General features: G+C 54.5%; 1 protein-coding gene across 9 annotated transcripts in view; it reads right to left on the bottom strand.

Annotated features, from left to right (window-relative positions):
* Positions 1-95: 95 nt before the first annotated feature.
* NECTIN4 (nectin cell adhesion molecule 4) overlaps positions 96-12,643 on the bottom strand; it is a 29,457-nt gene continuing 16,909 nt past the window's right edge. For 4 of the 9 annotated variants that reach the window (XM_085022592.1, XM_085022591.1, XM_085022593.1 and 1 more), the window contains 8 exons: positions 7,715-8,074; positions 5,868-6,158; positions 4,793-4,913; positions 3,588-3,736; positions 3,182-3,338; positions 2,672-2,747; positions 2,215-2,289; positions 96-1,870 (listed from right to left, as the gene is read on the bottom strand). In XM_085022592.1, the coding sequence (XP_084878718.1) occupies positions 1,646-1,870; positions 2,215-2,289; positions 2,672-2,747; positions 3,182-3,338; positions 3,588-3,736; positions 4,793-4,913; positions 5,868-6,158; positions 7,715-8,074 (1,454 nt within the window). In that variant the 3' untranslated portion in view covers positions 96-1,645. Of the gene's footprint in view, positions 1,871-2,214; positions 2,290-2,671; positions 2,748-3,181; positions 3,342-3,587; positions 3,737-4,792; positions 4,914-5,867; positions 6,159-7,714; positions 8,075-12,643 lie in introns of all 9 variants that reach the window. The other 5 variants (XM_085022590.1, XM_021089538.2, XM_085022595.1 and 2 more) reach the window with 3 other exon arrangements.

The raw sequence follows: 12,643 nt of genomic DNA, 5'->3' as shown, positions 1-12,643 counted from the left end.
TCCCTTATTTGGACCACTGGAAGGATGGTACCGAGGCAGAGAGTACAGACTTTCAGGACTTGCACAGTTCAGGGAGCAAGACAGGAACCAGAAAGAACAGGTTTTATCTGTTTATTTAAAAACAGAATATCATTTTATGTACACATATGCACATATTTACACAAAATGTACATACTAGAATTCTGTACCTTCTAGTTCCACATCCAAAATCCTGGGATGGCTTGGGGAGCAGGGGATGGGAGGCTCTCCTTTGGTCCAGAAATCCAGCAGTGTTCAGGCCGAGCAGGGTTTGGGCACTACATCTAGATATTCTGGTTAAATGTATTTGGTGGGACTTCTCTAACCCCAGCCTGCTCCCCAGAGAAACGGCTGGAAGAGCCCCAAGTTAGTGAGCCCGAGACCCCAAGGAAAGGAGACATCCTTGCCTCAGCAGCTCCTTCACCTCACCTGACCTCCCACCCTCCCTTGGTCTAGAATCCCTATTCTCTCTCCCCTCTCCCGCGACTGAACCAGGGACTGTCACCAAGTCCCAGCCACCCCCTCAACAAGGGACCGCAAACAACCATGGCTACAACTAAGAAAACTTGAGGCTAGGGGAAGAGCCAAGGAGCCACGAGGGCTACGGACACTACCTGCCCACCCACAGCCAATAACAGTGGGGCGCGCGCCCCTCCTTCAAACCCCTCCAGCTCTTTAGTTCCCTCCCAAGAGTCTGCCTAGATTAAGATGCCTTAGAGGGGGCACTGTTCAGAACCACAGGAATTAACCCCCTGAGGTGAGGCCTGAGCAAGATCTAGCTTTGCTGAATTCCTGTGTAGGCTGATGTCACTTTAAGCGATTCTTGTAATAATAAACATCCAGGTGAATCGAATGTTTTTGTTTTTTTTTTAAAGTCTCTTCTCTTATTAGGGGACTGGGGGCAGTATTCCTTAAAGAAGCTCCCCTGTGCAGGTTTATTTACAGAAAATATGTACATGCAGCAGACCCAGAGGCCACCAGAGGGCAGAGGCCTTCTTCTGTAACAGTTTGAGCCCCTGGCAGACCCCCTAGGCCTGCTGCTTCACACTTGCCCCAACGGCTCCCAAGTGATGGGAGCCCGGCTCCCTGACTCAGGAGGCCAGATTCCAGCTCCAGCTATGCCCGCACACCTGGATCTGGCCCACAGTCTCCACCTCCCGCCTCCAACCTCTGCATCATTAATACTGCTCTGGGGTCTGAGGAGAACACCTGTTTTACAGGCAAAGGTCACACAGCCACACGACACACAAACCAATCCCCTATGGCGTTCTCCATGCAGCCACGGAATCCTGTGGCACATACACCACAGTTCACGTGGACTCTGACGTGACAGCATGATGCACACCACAGGCATACATATCCTCCTGCACACTCACATACACAGTCAGAGAATATTCACACAAGCACAGACACACACACAGTGACCTGCACGCACTGTGGGAGAGACTCAACCAGGAGAGCCCTTCCATCATCTAACAGAAGGGCTGGAGGAAAAGGTCGAGCAGTCAGTGGGATGGGGAGCATCTTACTCGAGAAAGGAGTGTTTAGGGAGGCTCCCCTGGGGATAAGCTGAACTCTTCCACGTCAGCAGAGGGAGCCAGGCTTAGGGGAGGGAGGCAAGCCTGGGTCAGACCAGGTGCCCCCGCCCATTGATGTAGATGCCGTTGCCCGTGGGCTTGGCCCGCAGGGTCCCATTCTCCTGAACAAAATGGTTCATGGCCTGTTTGATGCCTTCATCCCGATCTTCCTCCTCCTCAGCCCGCCCAGAACCTGGACACAGCAGTTCAGTCTGTGTTTCAATCTCCCGCACGGTGGTCAGCGTGGAGTAACTGCGGCCCTCTGGCTCTTCGCTCTGGAGACCAAGGGCAGAGGGCAAGTCAGGAACCGAGGCTGGGCAGCCAGGGATGAGGGGGCAGGGTGGGGCAGGGTGGGGTCAGAGGTCAGGCACCAGCAGGGGTGAGGGTTCGGGTCGTCTCAGAGGCAGTGGGGCTCAGAGATCAGGGGGCAGGAATGAATGTTAGGTGTGGGGAAGGGGAGACGGGAGAACACAGGCTCAGCAAAGGGGGTGGGGAGGGCTGGGCAGCATGAGTCTGAGGCAAGAGGGACTGGTGAGGGGGCTGCTGACGCACCACATCTGGGACCAGGAGAGGGGCCTGAGGAGAGTGGTGGGGACACCGGTGGGGCCGGGGGCCTCACCATCACAGAGCAGCTACTGTTGTCCTTGAGACTATCAGGGTGGCCCTCGGCTCTCAGCCCTACACTCTCCTCCGGCTGCAGGGCCCGGACATGGGGGAGGAGTCAGAACAAGGCTCAGCCTGGTCACCACTGTCCTCCCCCGGCCTCCTCCCTAATTACCTCTCCCCCACCTCCGAGTGTCCATTCTCTCCTTGATGTAAACGTCTTCATCTCCCCCACCCCACCCCAAGCCCACCCTGAAACCGGTGTTAAGAGTGGCTTCCCTGAGCAACCCCTAGGCTGGTGCTGAAGGGAGGCTTCTGAACGAGCCCAGGAGACCCAGAATAACTGTGCCCAGTGCAACCCCACCCCCAGCTCCACCCTCCAGCTATGAGTCAGCCACCAGGCTGCACTCCTCGTCTGCAGAGGGCCCCCCCCCACCCCCGGCCCCACAAATGCACCCAACCTTGGCACCCACCTGGTTCCTGGGATCCGAGTGATGGGAATGCAGCCTCCGGATAGAGTTCTCCCTGGTCAGGGTCAGCTCCTCCTCACTGGGAAGACACCCCCTTGTCAGGAGCTGGGGGTAGTGGTGGCCTCCCCAGGTGAACCTAGCCTGGCCGAGCCTATGTGAGCCGGGGCTGGAGGGTGTGGGTGCTGGGCTGGCCCTGCAAGTGTGCGTGAGTGGCTGCAGGGGGGCGGTGTGGCTACAGAGCATGTGAGCACCTTGTGGCATGTGTGAGCTTGGTGATACCCAAGCCTATGGGTCTGACCCTCACTCAGGCAACATGGTACCCATCAGCCAGCGATGGTCCTGACCCCACGGCCCTTCTCACCTCCTGAAAGACGCTGCCTACCTCTGGCCCACCAGCACCCCAGATGTCAGGCCACCCAGTCACCTCTCACTCCTCCATCCTGGCCCACCTCTCGCTCGCCTCCTCTTTGTTCCCAACTCAGCTCAACCCACCCAGGGGTGGCCCGTACTCACTATTTCTGGGTCATCTGCTGGGCCTTGCGCCGATGGTATCGGGACATGAGCACCACCACCACCACCAGAAGGCAGAACAATAGCGCGGCGATCACACCCACCACCACCACGGAGGCCGACACCAGGTCCACCTGCTTCCCTGGGGTATCCTGAGGGTCTGCTGGAGACAAGCCGCTGACTGAGGCCGATCCCCAGATCCCTGACCAGCTCCAAGATGCCACAGCATCCCCCCCCACTGCCCTCACAAAACACGTCCAAAACCACCCCATCAGCCAGACCCTCTGCAAAATATAGGCAGTCCAACCTCCTCCAAATAAATACTCTTTGAATTCACCCTCTCTGCCTGGCTTCCTGTTGCCCCCACAAGGCCCTTGGCCCAGGTCCCAGTCCCTGCCCCAGTGCTTACCAAGAATATCCACAACCACCTGAGAATCCCTCGAGGAGAGCTCATTGCTGACGTGGCAGACGTAGGTGCCACTGTGCTCAGTGGTCAGTGGGGGGAAGCCCAGGGTGTCTCCTTCTGCTCGTACCCCACTGGGCAGAGGCCCGTCCAGCCTGGAGGACAGGAAAGCTGATGGGTGCTGGCTGGGGCGGGCTGAGGCTGCCATCACCCAACGTGCCCAGGCAGCTCTCCACCTCCCTCCCCCATGACGTCACCCAGAGCCACCGGCTGTTCCCACGGTGCCCCTCCCTCCCCTAGGCAGGTCTAGGCAGAGGCCCCTTCTCCCTGCCGCCCAGCCTGACCCGGGCACCCCCACACACACTCAGGAAAGATTCGCACGCATGCCATCTTAACAACAGTCACTGTCAGCTGAATCTTTTTGTCTTATCCACTTTAGGCACTTACATAAATATGTAAAGTATTGACATTTCAATACTGTATTATATTTCACAAATTTTTTTACGACCACACCCGTGGCATATGGAAGTTCCCTGGGCCAGGTACTGAATCCAAGCTGCAGCTGCAACCTACGCCACAGCCACGGCAACACCAGATCCTTTAACCCACTGTGCTGGGCTGGGGACCAAACCTGCACCTCTGCAATGACCTGAGCCACTGCAGATACTTAACACACTGCGCCACGGTGGGAACTCCTACATTTCATAATTTTAAAGTTAAGGTAGGGAGAGCCCATTGTGGCGCAGCAGAAATGAATCCGACTAGTATCCATGAAGATGCGGGTTTGAACCCTGGCCTCCCTCAGTGGGTCGGGGATCCGGTGTTGCCATGAGCTGTGGCGTAGGTCATAGACTCGGCTAGGATCCCGCATTGCTGTGGCTATAGTGTAGGCCAGCAGCTGTCGCTCTGATTTGACCCCTGACCTGAAAACTTCCATATGCCTTGGGTATGGCCCTAAAAAGCAAAATAAATGAATAAATAAATAAAGTTAAGGGAAAAGGCCAGGGACTTAGCTAATTCCCTACCAATCACCATGTATCCTGTAGTCTCTGATATAAGCCAATAATAAAGTTTGCTGACCATGCATATTCTTGTATTGATCTGAATGTGTGCCCCGATTTGGGGGGCGTTCGGAATATATTGTCTCATCCCATGATGAGTATGTGCTGGTCCAGAGAGGTAAGGTGCCTGGTCCCAAGTCAGGCCCTTACCGTGTCCAGTTGAACGAGGGAGGGGGCTGCCCTTCACTCAGGCACTTGAGCATAGCTCCTTCTCTGCCAACTTGCCACAGCTTTCGGTCTTCAAGGCCCCTCACAGAGGCCTCAGCAAGGACTGGAATGGGAGGTGGAAGGAGAAAGAATGCTCTCAATCGTGCTCTTCCTTGAAGGCCCCCACCCCAGGCTCCACCCTGCCTGGAATAGCCTCCCCTGTCTTCCTCCATCCTATTCATCTGTGGCCAAACCTAGCCCAGCCCCACCTTGCTGACAGCTCCCTCCCCTCTCTGAGCTCAAAGAGTCCACGTTGGTTTACCTGTGCAATGGGCCTACAAGTCCCTCCGCATAGCGATGTGTCATACCTTTTCTGAATCCCCTGTGGTCCCTAACATAGGGTTAGCCACAGGACAGGTGCTCAGTAAACCTTCCTTGATGCTTCAAAGGCTTAATCATCCTACTAGTTCATTCATTTCTTTCACAACATTGGCTGAGGAGCTACTTTGTGCCAAATTCTGTTAGTATGAGTAGAAAACATCCCCATCCCCCACAGAGGCTCAAAGTCTAATGCTGGGAAAACAATATCCACCGCAGACCGAGCACCTTCTACGCACTAAGCAGTGTGCGAGAGGCTTTGCATTCATGGTTTCTAATTCCCGGCAGAACCCTGTAAAGTTGATATAATTATACTCCTTCTGCTGATGGAGCAAACGAATCTTAACAAGATTGAATAACAGCAAGTAAATAACAGAGCTAGGGCTCATCCCAAGTCTGTCTTCAAATCCTAAACTATTTTACAAAATACTTTCAATCCCATGTTAATAACTGATTCTCCCAACCAGCCATGAGGCAGGGCAAGCACCTTTGTAAACAAGAGGACCCTGAAGGTCAGAGGTCTAAGCGATTGGCCAAGGTCATCTGGGATGGGCTCCAGGTCTTCTACTTTTGGGCTAGGGCTGTCTTGGCCACACGAGGTGGCCTCCAGGACCCAGGCTGGCCAGACTGGTATGGCTCAGTATATCACCAAACCTCTTGGAGCCCATGGGGGAGCCCTGCACAAGATCCGAGTACTCACAGGCCACTTGAAGGATGTGGGTGATCCTTTGGTCCTGGAGCAGGCCAGGGTGAGATACCACACAGGTAAGTGGCTGCCCATTCATGCTGCGGCTGGGCACCAGATGGAACTCTGAAGTGACAGCGGATGAGCGGGAATGCGTGAAGGAGCGGCTGGATGTCGTGCCCTTGACCTCTGTGTCCCAGGTCACGCTGGGGGCCGGGCTGCCCTCTGCTGTGCAGGAGGCTGCCAGTGTCAGGCCCTGGCCCTCTTCTAGCGCTGGACCAGGATTCAGCGAGGGCAGGGGAGGCACTGCAGATGGGGGGAGGTGAGGGGTCACAATCTTTACAACCCCTGTCAGGAGGCCCCGCCCCATTCCAGTTCAGTCTTGCACAGGTGCAAAGTTTCAGGCCCCTTTTTCTTCTTGGATTTCACCAACAAAGATGCCAGATGCGTGGCAGAATTTCAGCTGACTTTATACCTTTCTCTATTGTTTGAATTTTTTATAATGAGTATGGGTATTTTTTTAATAAAAATAATGAAGTAATTAAAAAACTAACCAGATAACATCTAGATGACAATAATAGCCACCATTTATTAAGCACTTACTATGTGCCAAGTATTGTACTAAACACTTTAGAAACATTATCTCTTTTAATCCTAAAAACAAACATGAAAGAGGTATTATTATCCCTATTTTAGAGCTAAAGAAACTGAAGCTCAGGGGGTTTCAATGATTTGTTCCAGATCATTAGCTATTAGGTGGTGAAGCCAAGATTCACACTTGGGTTTTTCTACCAAGACTGACTAACCTCCGTGTAGATAAAAGGAAACTCTAAAGGCCTTTACTTCTTTTTCTCTTCATAACATTAACAGTCCAAGCACAGAATGGAAAAGATCTAACTTTTTTTTTTTCTTTTGGTCTTTTTAGGACCACACCCATGGCATGTGGAAATTCCTAGGCTAGGGGCTGAAATGGATCTGTGGCCACCGGCCTACACCACAACCACAGCAACGCCAGATCCGAGCCACATCTGCAACCTACCCCACAGCTCATGGCAATGCCGGATCCTTAACCCACCGAGCAAGGCCAGGGATCGAACCTGCCTCCTCATGGATGCTAGTCAGATTCGTTTCTGCTGAGCTATGACGGGAACTCCCCAAAAGACCTAACTTGACCATAAGTCTAGGGCATCCGTTGACCACGAGTGTCCACAGTGCAAAAGGGTGGTTTAGGAGGTGACTGTGGTTTTCAACCACATTCACTGAAGAACCAGGTCAAGGAGGGTATTAGCCCCACTAGTCATGGCTGGGCCTGCATGTCCACCCTAGGCCCCCACCTTTTGTAACCCATGAAGCCCAGGGTGGCAAGGGAGGCTCTGAATGTCTTTGGTAGAGCTGTTGCAGAAAACATTAAGTTTAGCTTCAAGAAGAGGAAATTACGGCGGGGCCTGACAGAGGTCCTCAGCTCTTTGAAAGGCTTCTGTACAACACCCAGAGAATAAGCCTAGGAGGTGGTGCTGGAGAGGGTGAAAGTAACAGAGAGAGAGATTTCAGTTCTGCAGAAGGAAGAACTATGTAATAAATTGATTCTGCCCCAAGGCTGACCGAGTTGTATCCAGCTTTTGGAGACACCTGGAGAGAATTTCGGGATTGGGTGGGTGGATGGGCTGAAGGAGGCTCCCTCATCCTACACTACCCCATCTCTTCTCCCTGTTCTGCCTCCGCCCCATCGTCGCTGCGGTCCCCCATCTCTGCATCTCCCCCTGCCTCCGGCTTCTGCCCTCCAAAACCCAGGGCCTGAGGACCTGGTGCGTCTGCACACACAACACCCGCAACCAACCATGCCCAGCCGGGGCCCCACTTACCCAGCACTCGGAGCCGCAGGCGCGCCTGAAAGCTGCCGGCAGGAAAGGTGCTGACGCGACACTCGTACTCGCCTTCATCCGCCTGCACCGCGTTGCGCAGGAGCACGGCGCCGTCCAGGGGGTTTCGTGGGGGTGGTGGCTGTTCCACGCGGCCCTCATAGGCCGAGCTCACGTGCAGCCCGTATTTGGAGTTTAGCAGCGCCAGCTCCCGGGCACCCTCGCTCATGTCCACGCGAGCCCATGCCACCTGCTCCACCTGCTCGCCAGGGTCCCCTCGGTAGAAGCAGGGCAGCTTTGCGTCCTGGCCCAGCACCACTGTCACCAGGTCCGTGGTTTCCAGCTCCCCTGCCGAGTACAGGCCTGCAGGGAGCAGACAGAAGCAGCCAGGATCAGGGTCGATGCCAGAGCCGGGAACACTTATTCATAATGATAATGACAGCAAAGGCAGCCTGGAACTCCTGGAGCATTTTGTGCTTGCGAAGCGCGTTCAGTCCATTACCTCATTAGATCCACAAAACATTCCCAAGAGGTAGGCATGATTATTGCCATTTAGCAGATGAGGAAACTGAGACCCAGAGAAAGGAAGTGACTTGCCTAAGGCCACACAGATGGCATGTGGAAGAGTCACACCCTCTCCCAGCCCAGGATTTTATCCTGAGCAGTTGTGCGGTGGGAGGCTTGTAACAGGAGGAGAGACCCAGTCTCTGCCCTCAGGGAGCTCAGGGAAATCAATTTTATGAGCACAAAGACAGGGAAAACTGTGGACAAACTTTCACAGAAGGCTCAACCTACCAAGGAGGGGAAAGTGAAGGCTTTCAGGAAGTGTGGCTGGGAGCCAAGGCAAGGGTTGAGGACAGTTGGTGTCTGGGAAGGGGCATGTAGAGTAGGAAAGGTCCATCCAGAACATTCTTTTCATGGCTTGAAGATGAGAGACCTAGATTCCCAGAGAGAAGAAGGTATTCCATGTGGGAGGAATGGCACGAACCGAGGCTCAGAGGCAGGAGTAAGCAAGTCACTAGAGACAGAAATGCCCCAGGTCAGAGGCCCAGAGAGATGAGGTCAGTACAGACAGTGACAGGGGGGAGAACCATGAACCAATCAGAGGACCAGAGATGGGGACCAGCAACGAAGGACAAGTGTTACGTGCACTGACAGGGAACAGTAGGAAGCACTCAGGGGGACCTGTCATGTAGCCTTATCCGCAAAGAAGAAGGCATTTTCTGCACTCAGAGCCCTCTTCCTGCACTCGTAGAGATCTCTTCTAGAGGAAGAGATGCATATGGAGACTTATATGGAAACACCTGTGATGGTTGCTGACTTAGTGCTTGCTGGTGTCTGACAAGTTAGTCGTGGAATGGGACAGTCACGGTGGTCCCAAGTCATGTGGGAGGGCCTCTTGCATGAATTGGGTAGAGTCAGGAAAGAGTGAAATGTGGAAAGGGGTCCCCGATAAGGGACCAGAGTAGGCAAACCCCAAGGAGGAGGAGAGGCTGGTTCAGGAAGCAGAGAGGAGAGGACACAACTAAGCCAGGGGAAGTGTGTTAAGCAGGAGTGGAACATATGGTTGGAGCGAAATCACCCACGACCTTCCATACCAGGTAAAAGAATTCAAATTTGGGAAGTTCCTGCTGTGGCTCCCACGATGTAATGAACCCAACTAGTATCCATGAGGACTTTGGTTTGATCCCTTCACGCAGTGGATTAAGGATCCTGCATTGCCATGAGCTGTGGTATAGGTCGCAGACACAGCTTGGATCCCGCGTTGCTCTGGCTGTGGCATAGGCCGGCAGCTACAGCTCTGATTTGACCCCTAGCCTGGGAACTTCCATATGCCACAGGTGCGGCCCTAAAAATACCAAATAAAAAAAAGAAAGAAATTCAGATTTGGCCAAGAGAAAATAGGGAGTCCCTAGAGCATGAAGCCAGTAGGCATGTGCCCTCCAACTAGAAAGTGGTGACACTAGGGACAGGAGACTCAAGAGGAACATGCAGCTGCCATCCTGTGGTGCTGCTGGGGCTGAGAGGAGGGGACAATTCCTGCAGGAAACTAGGCAGGATTTGGACCTTGCCCAGAAAGAGAGAGGAAAGACCCAAGACAACTCTTAGGTTTCTAGGATGAGGGAAGCAGGGCCAGGGAAGTTCCTAGCTAGGAAGAAAGAAATATGGAGTTGTGGGAAAAAAAGCCTGGGAAACATAGGGCTGACGGCGGGAGGCTGGGGACAGAGTGAAAGCTCTTTTGGATGGCGAGAGCTCCTTGCCTTGGAAGGCATATCCAGCAACTCGCAAGAGTTCAAAGCTCCTGCCTGAGACCAGCACTTCACACGCCCTGCTGGCCCTCCCCTCGCTCACACTGTGCTCCTGCCCGGAACACCCTCCTCCCTATGTCTGGTAGCTCCTACTCATCACTGTCTGGATAACTCCTACTCATCTCTGAAGACTCCGCTTAGACATCAGTTCCTCCTGGAGTCCTCCCTCTCCCCACCCCCACCTAAGGCAAGGTTAGGTGCCTGTCCGCTGTTCTCTTCTAGCACCCTGCTTTGACCCATCACAGGATCTGCTCTCTTCTAGCACCCTGCTTTGACCCATCATAGGAATTTACAACCACAGATTGTAGTTGCTGTTTTCTTGTCTGCCTCTTCCACCAGACTGAGAACCTTAGGTATAGAAACTGGGTCTCACATCACATAGCGAAACATGGTTTCTGGGGTTGTGCTCAGTGTGTGCCTTCCTGGCATATAATCGACACTCAATTAATGTTTATTGACTGACCAAATCTGTGAATGAGTGGGTGAATGAATGAATGAGACAGACGGAAGAAAGAAAGTGTAGATCGAGGAGGAATAAGCAGTCGAGTTGGGCTGGGCAGGGAGGGGGTTGGCATAGCAACCGGAGGGGTGGAAACAGGATAGGCTGGCTAGTAGGGTTCTCTGCCAATGTGTGTACCTCCAGACTGGACACAGGGAGAAGGAAGGGGATGAAGGGGGGCAGGCATGGGGGGAGAAAGCAAACCCCACTAGAGTGGACCAGGTAGTTCCAGTGAGGCAGAGCATGAGGCAGAGGAAGGGGGTCCCATGGCCCTGCTGGCAGGGGAGGAGGAAGGGAGGATGCTGTTGAGAGCTGGGAGGGCCCAAACAGGACGGGACAGACCTGCAGGGCCAGATACCAGGGCCCTGACCTGCCTAAGCTGATGTTGGTCCCACCCTGCCCAGCCTGGGAGTCCAGCTAACCACCCGCACCCCTCCCAGGCACCTCCTCCTGGCACTGGAGGGAGCAGGGCTGCCAAGGAAGGGCTGTAGGTGGGCTTGAGATAGGGGCTTCCTGGTTGATCCTCTGCTTCAAACACTAGCATCCATGCAGGCCAGAGGGAGCCCAAGCCCTGCTCCCCTGGGACACTCAAACCCTTCCAAAGACTACTTCTGGGACAATGTCAGATGGCATAGTTTCCATCCCCATCCCTACTCTGGCCAACCAGCGGGCCCCTTCCCACCACTGATTGCCTACATTGCCCCCCAAAATGTACCTTCTCAGGGCATCCAATCCTCCTCATCCCTACCTGTGGGTCCAAGATCCCTGTTGTCCCAAATGATAAGGCCAAGCTTTGCAGGATGAGGAACCCAAGTAAAACAGGAAAGTCCCTCCTGGGTCCCTCCCCCAGCCCCCCATTGTCCTAAATCCACTATTTAGTGGGAGCTTCTCAGCTTGAGCAATCTCCTCCTTCAGTTACACACACACACACACACACACACACACACACACACACACACACACTGCAAGAGAAGGAAAAGAGAACTTGGGCTCTAGAATCCCTGTCCTGGGCTCCCTGGACCCAGAAGCTCAGACTCCCAGGGTAGGGCAGGCCAGGACTGCCTCCTCCTTCTCTCCCCCACCCAGTGCCCGCCCGGCGTCAGCATGATGATGTCACCAGAGCCAAGGAGACACACCGCCTGCCTGGTGAGGTCACCCTGCGGGCATGTAGTGGCCAGGCCAGGCCCACAGACCCTTCTGCTGCAAATTGTTTGCTGAGGCTGGTGGACTCGGCTGGCTGGGTGTTCCTCCCTCTGACCCTCCCCAACCCTCCTCCTGGGAGCACCAGAACGCTGGTCAGGAGGCTTGGTGATTCAGCCCCTGCTGCACAGCAGGCCTAGCCACAGCCGCCACCAGCCACCACCTTGCGCAAGGGAGAGAACAGGCCTAACTGGCCGGACGGGATCCCTGCCCTCAGCCTCCCCCACCCCTGGCCAGGCCCCCATGGGCCTCTTTGGGGCCCTGCCCTCTGTGTACCCCGCCTGCTCCCAGACAGGCCCTCCGTTTCTGGCTTGGGCTGGCTGCCTGCTCCCCGCCCTGTGCCTGGGTCCTAACTTTCCTATCTGCATGAGGCCCAGCCTCTGAGCTCAGGAGGGGAAACTGAGGCTGGCAGGTGCCAATAAAAGCCTCTCCGGGGAGTTCCGGTTATGGCTCAGTGGTAACGAACCTGACTAGTAAACATGAGGATGCAGGTTCGATCCCTGGCCTCGCTCAGTGGGTTAAGGATCTGGCATTGCTGTGGCTGTGGTGTAGGCTGGCAGCTGCAGCTCCGATTTGTCCCCTAGCCTGGGAACTTCCATGTCTTCCATATGCTGCACGTGCAGCCCTAAAAAGCGCACACACACAAACACCCCCCCACACACACACACACACTCCAGGGAAGGAGGCTTTTCTTTCTGAGGGGTCTTTCTCCATCAGCATTAGTGCCTATAGGGGTACAGGAAGGGGTTCTTAGAGACGGGCCTCTGAGGAGGAGGAAGGGAATAAGCATGAGCCTTTTGTGTCTGAATGTACATCTTTGGGTGAGGGGGGGCCTGGTGAGTCTCAGTGCTGGTTGCCATGCTTGAGAGGCTCTTTGCATGAACTTGCAGATGTTTTGCACACATATGTGTTCCTGTCTCATCT

The sequence above is a fragment of the Sus scrofa genome, chromosome 4 (assembly GCF_054392235.1).
Source record: "Sus scrofa isolate SSC_HxYL_T2T_F1_AM1 chromosome 4, Sscrofa_HxYL_maternal_Yorkshire_Landrace_v2.0, whole genome shotgun sequence".
Taxonomy (NCBI): Eukaryota; Metazoa; Chordata; class Mammalia; order Artiodactyla; family Suidae; genus Sus; species Sus scrofa.
The sequence above is the reverse complement of the archived record's forward strand: the minus strand, read 5'-3'. Positions and strand labels throughout refer to the sequence as shown.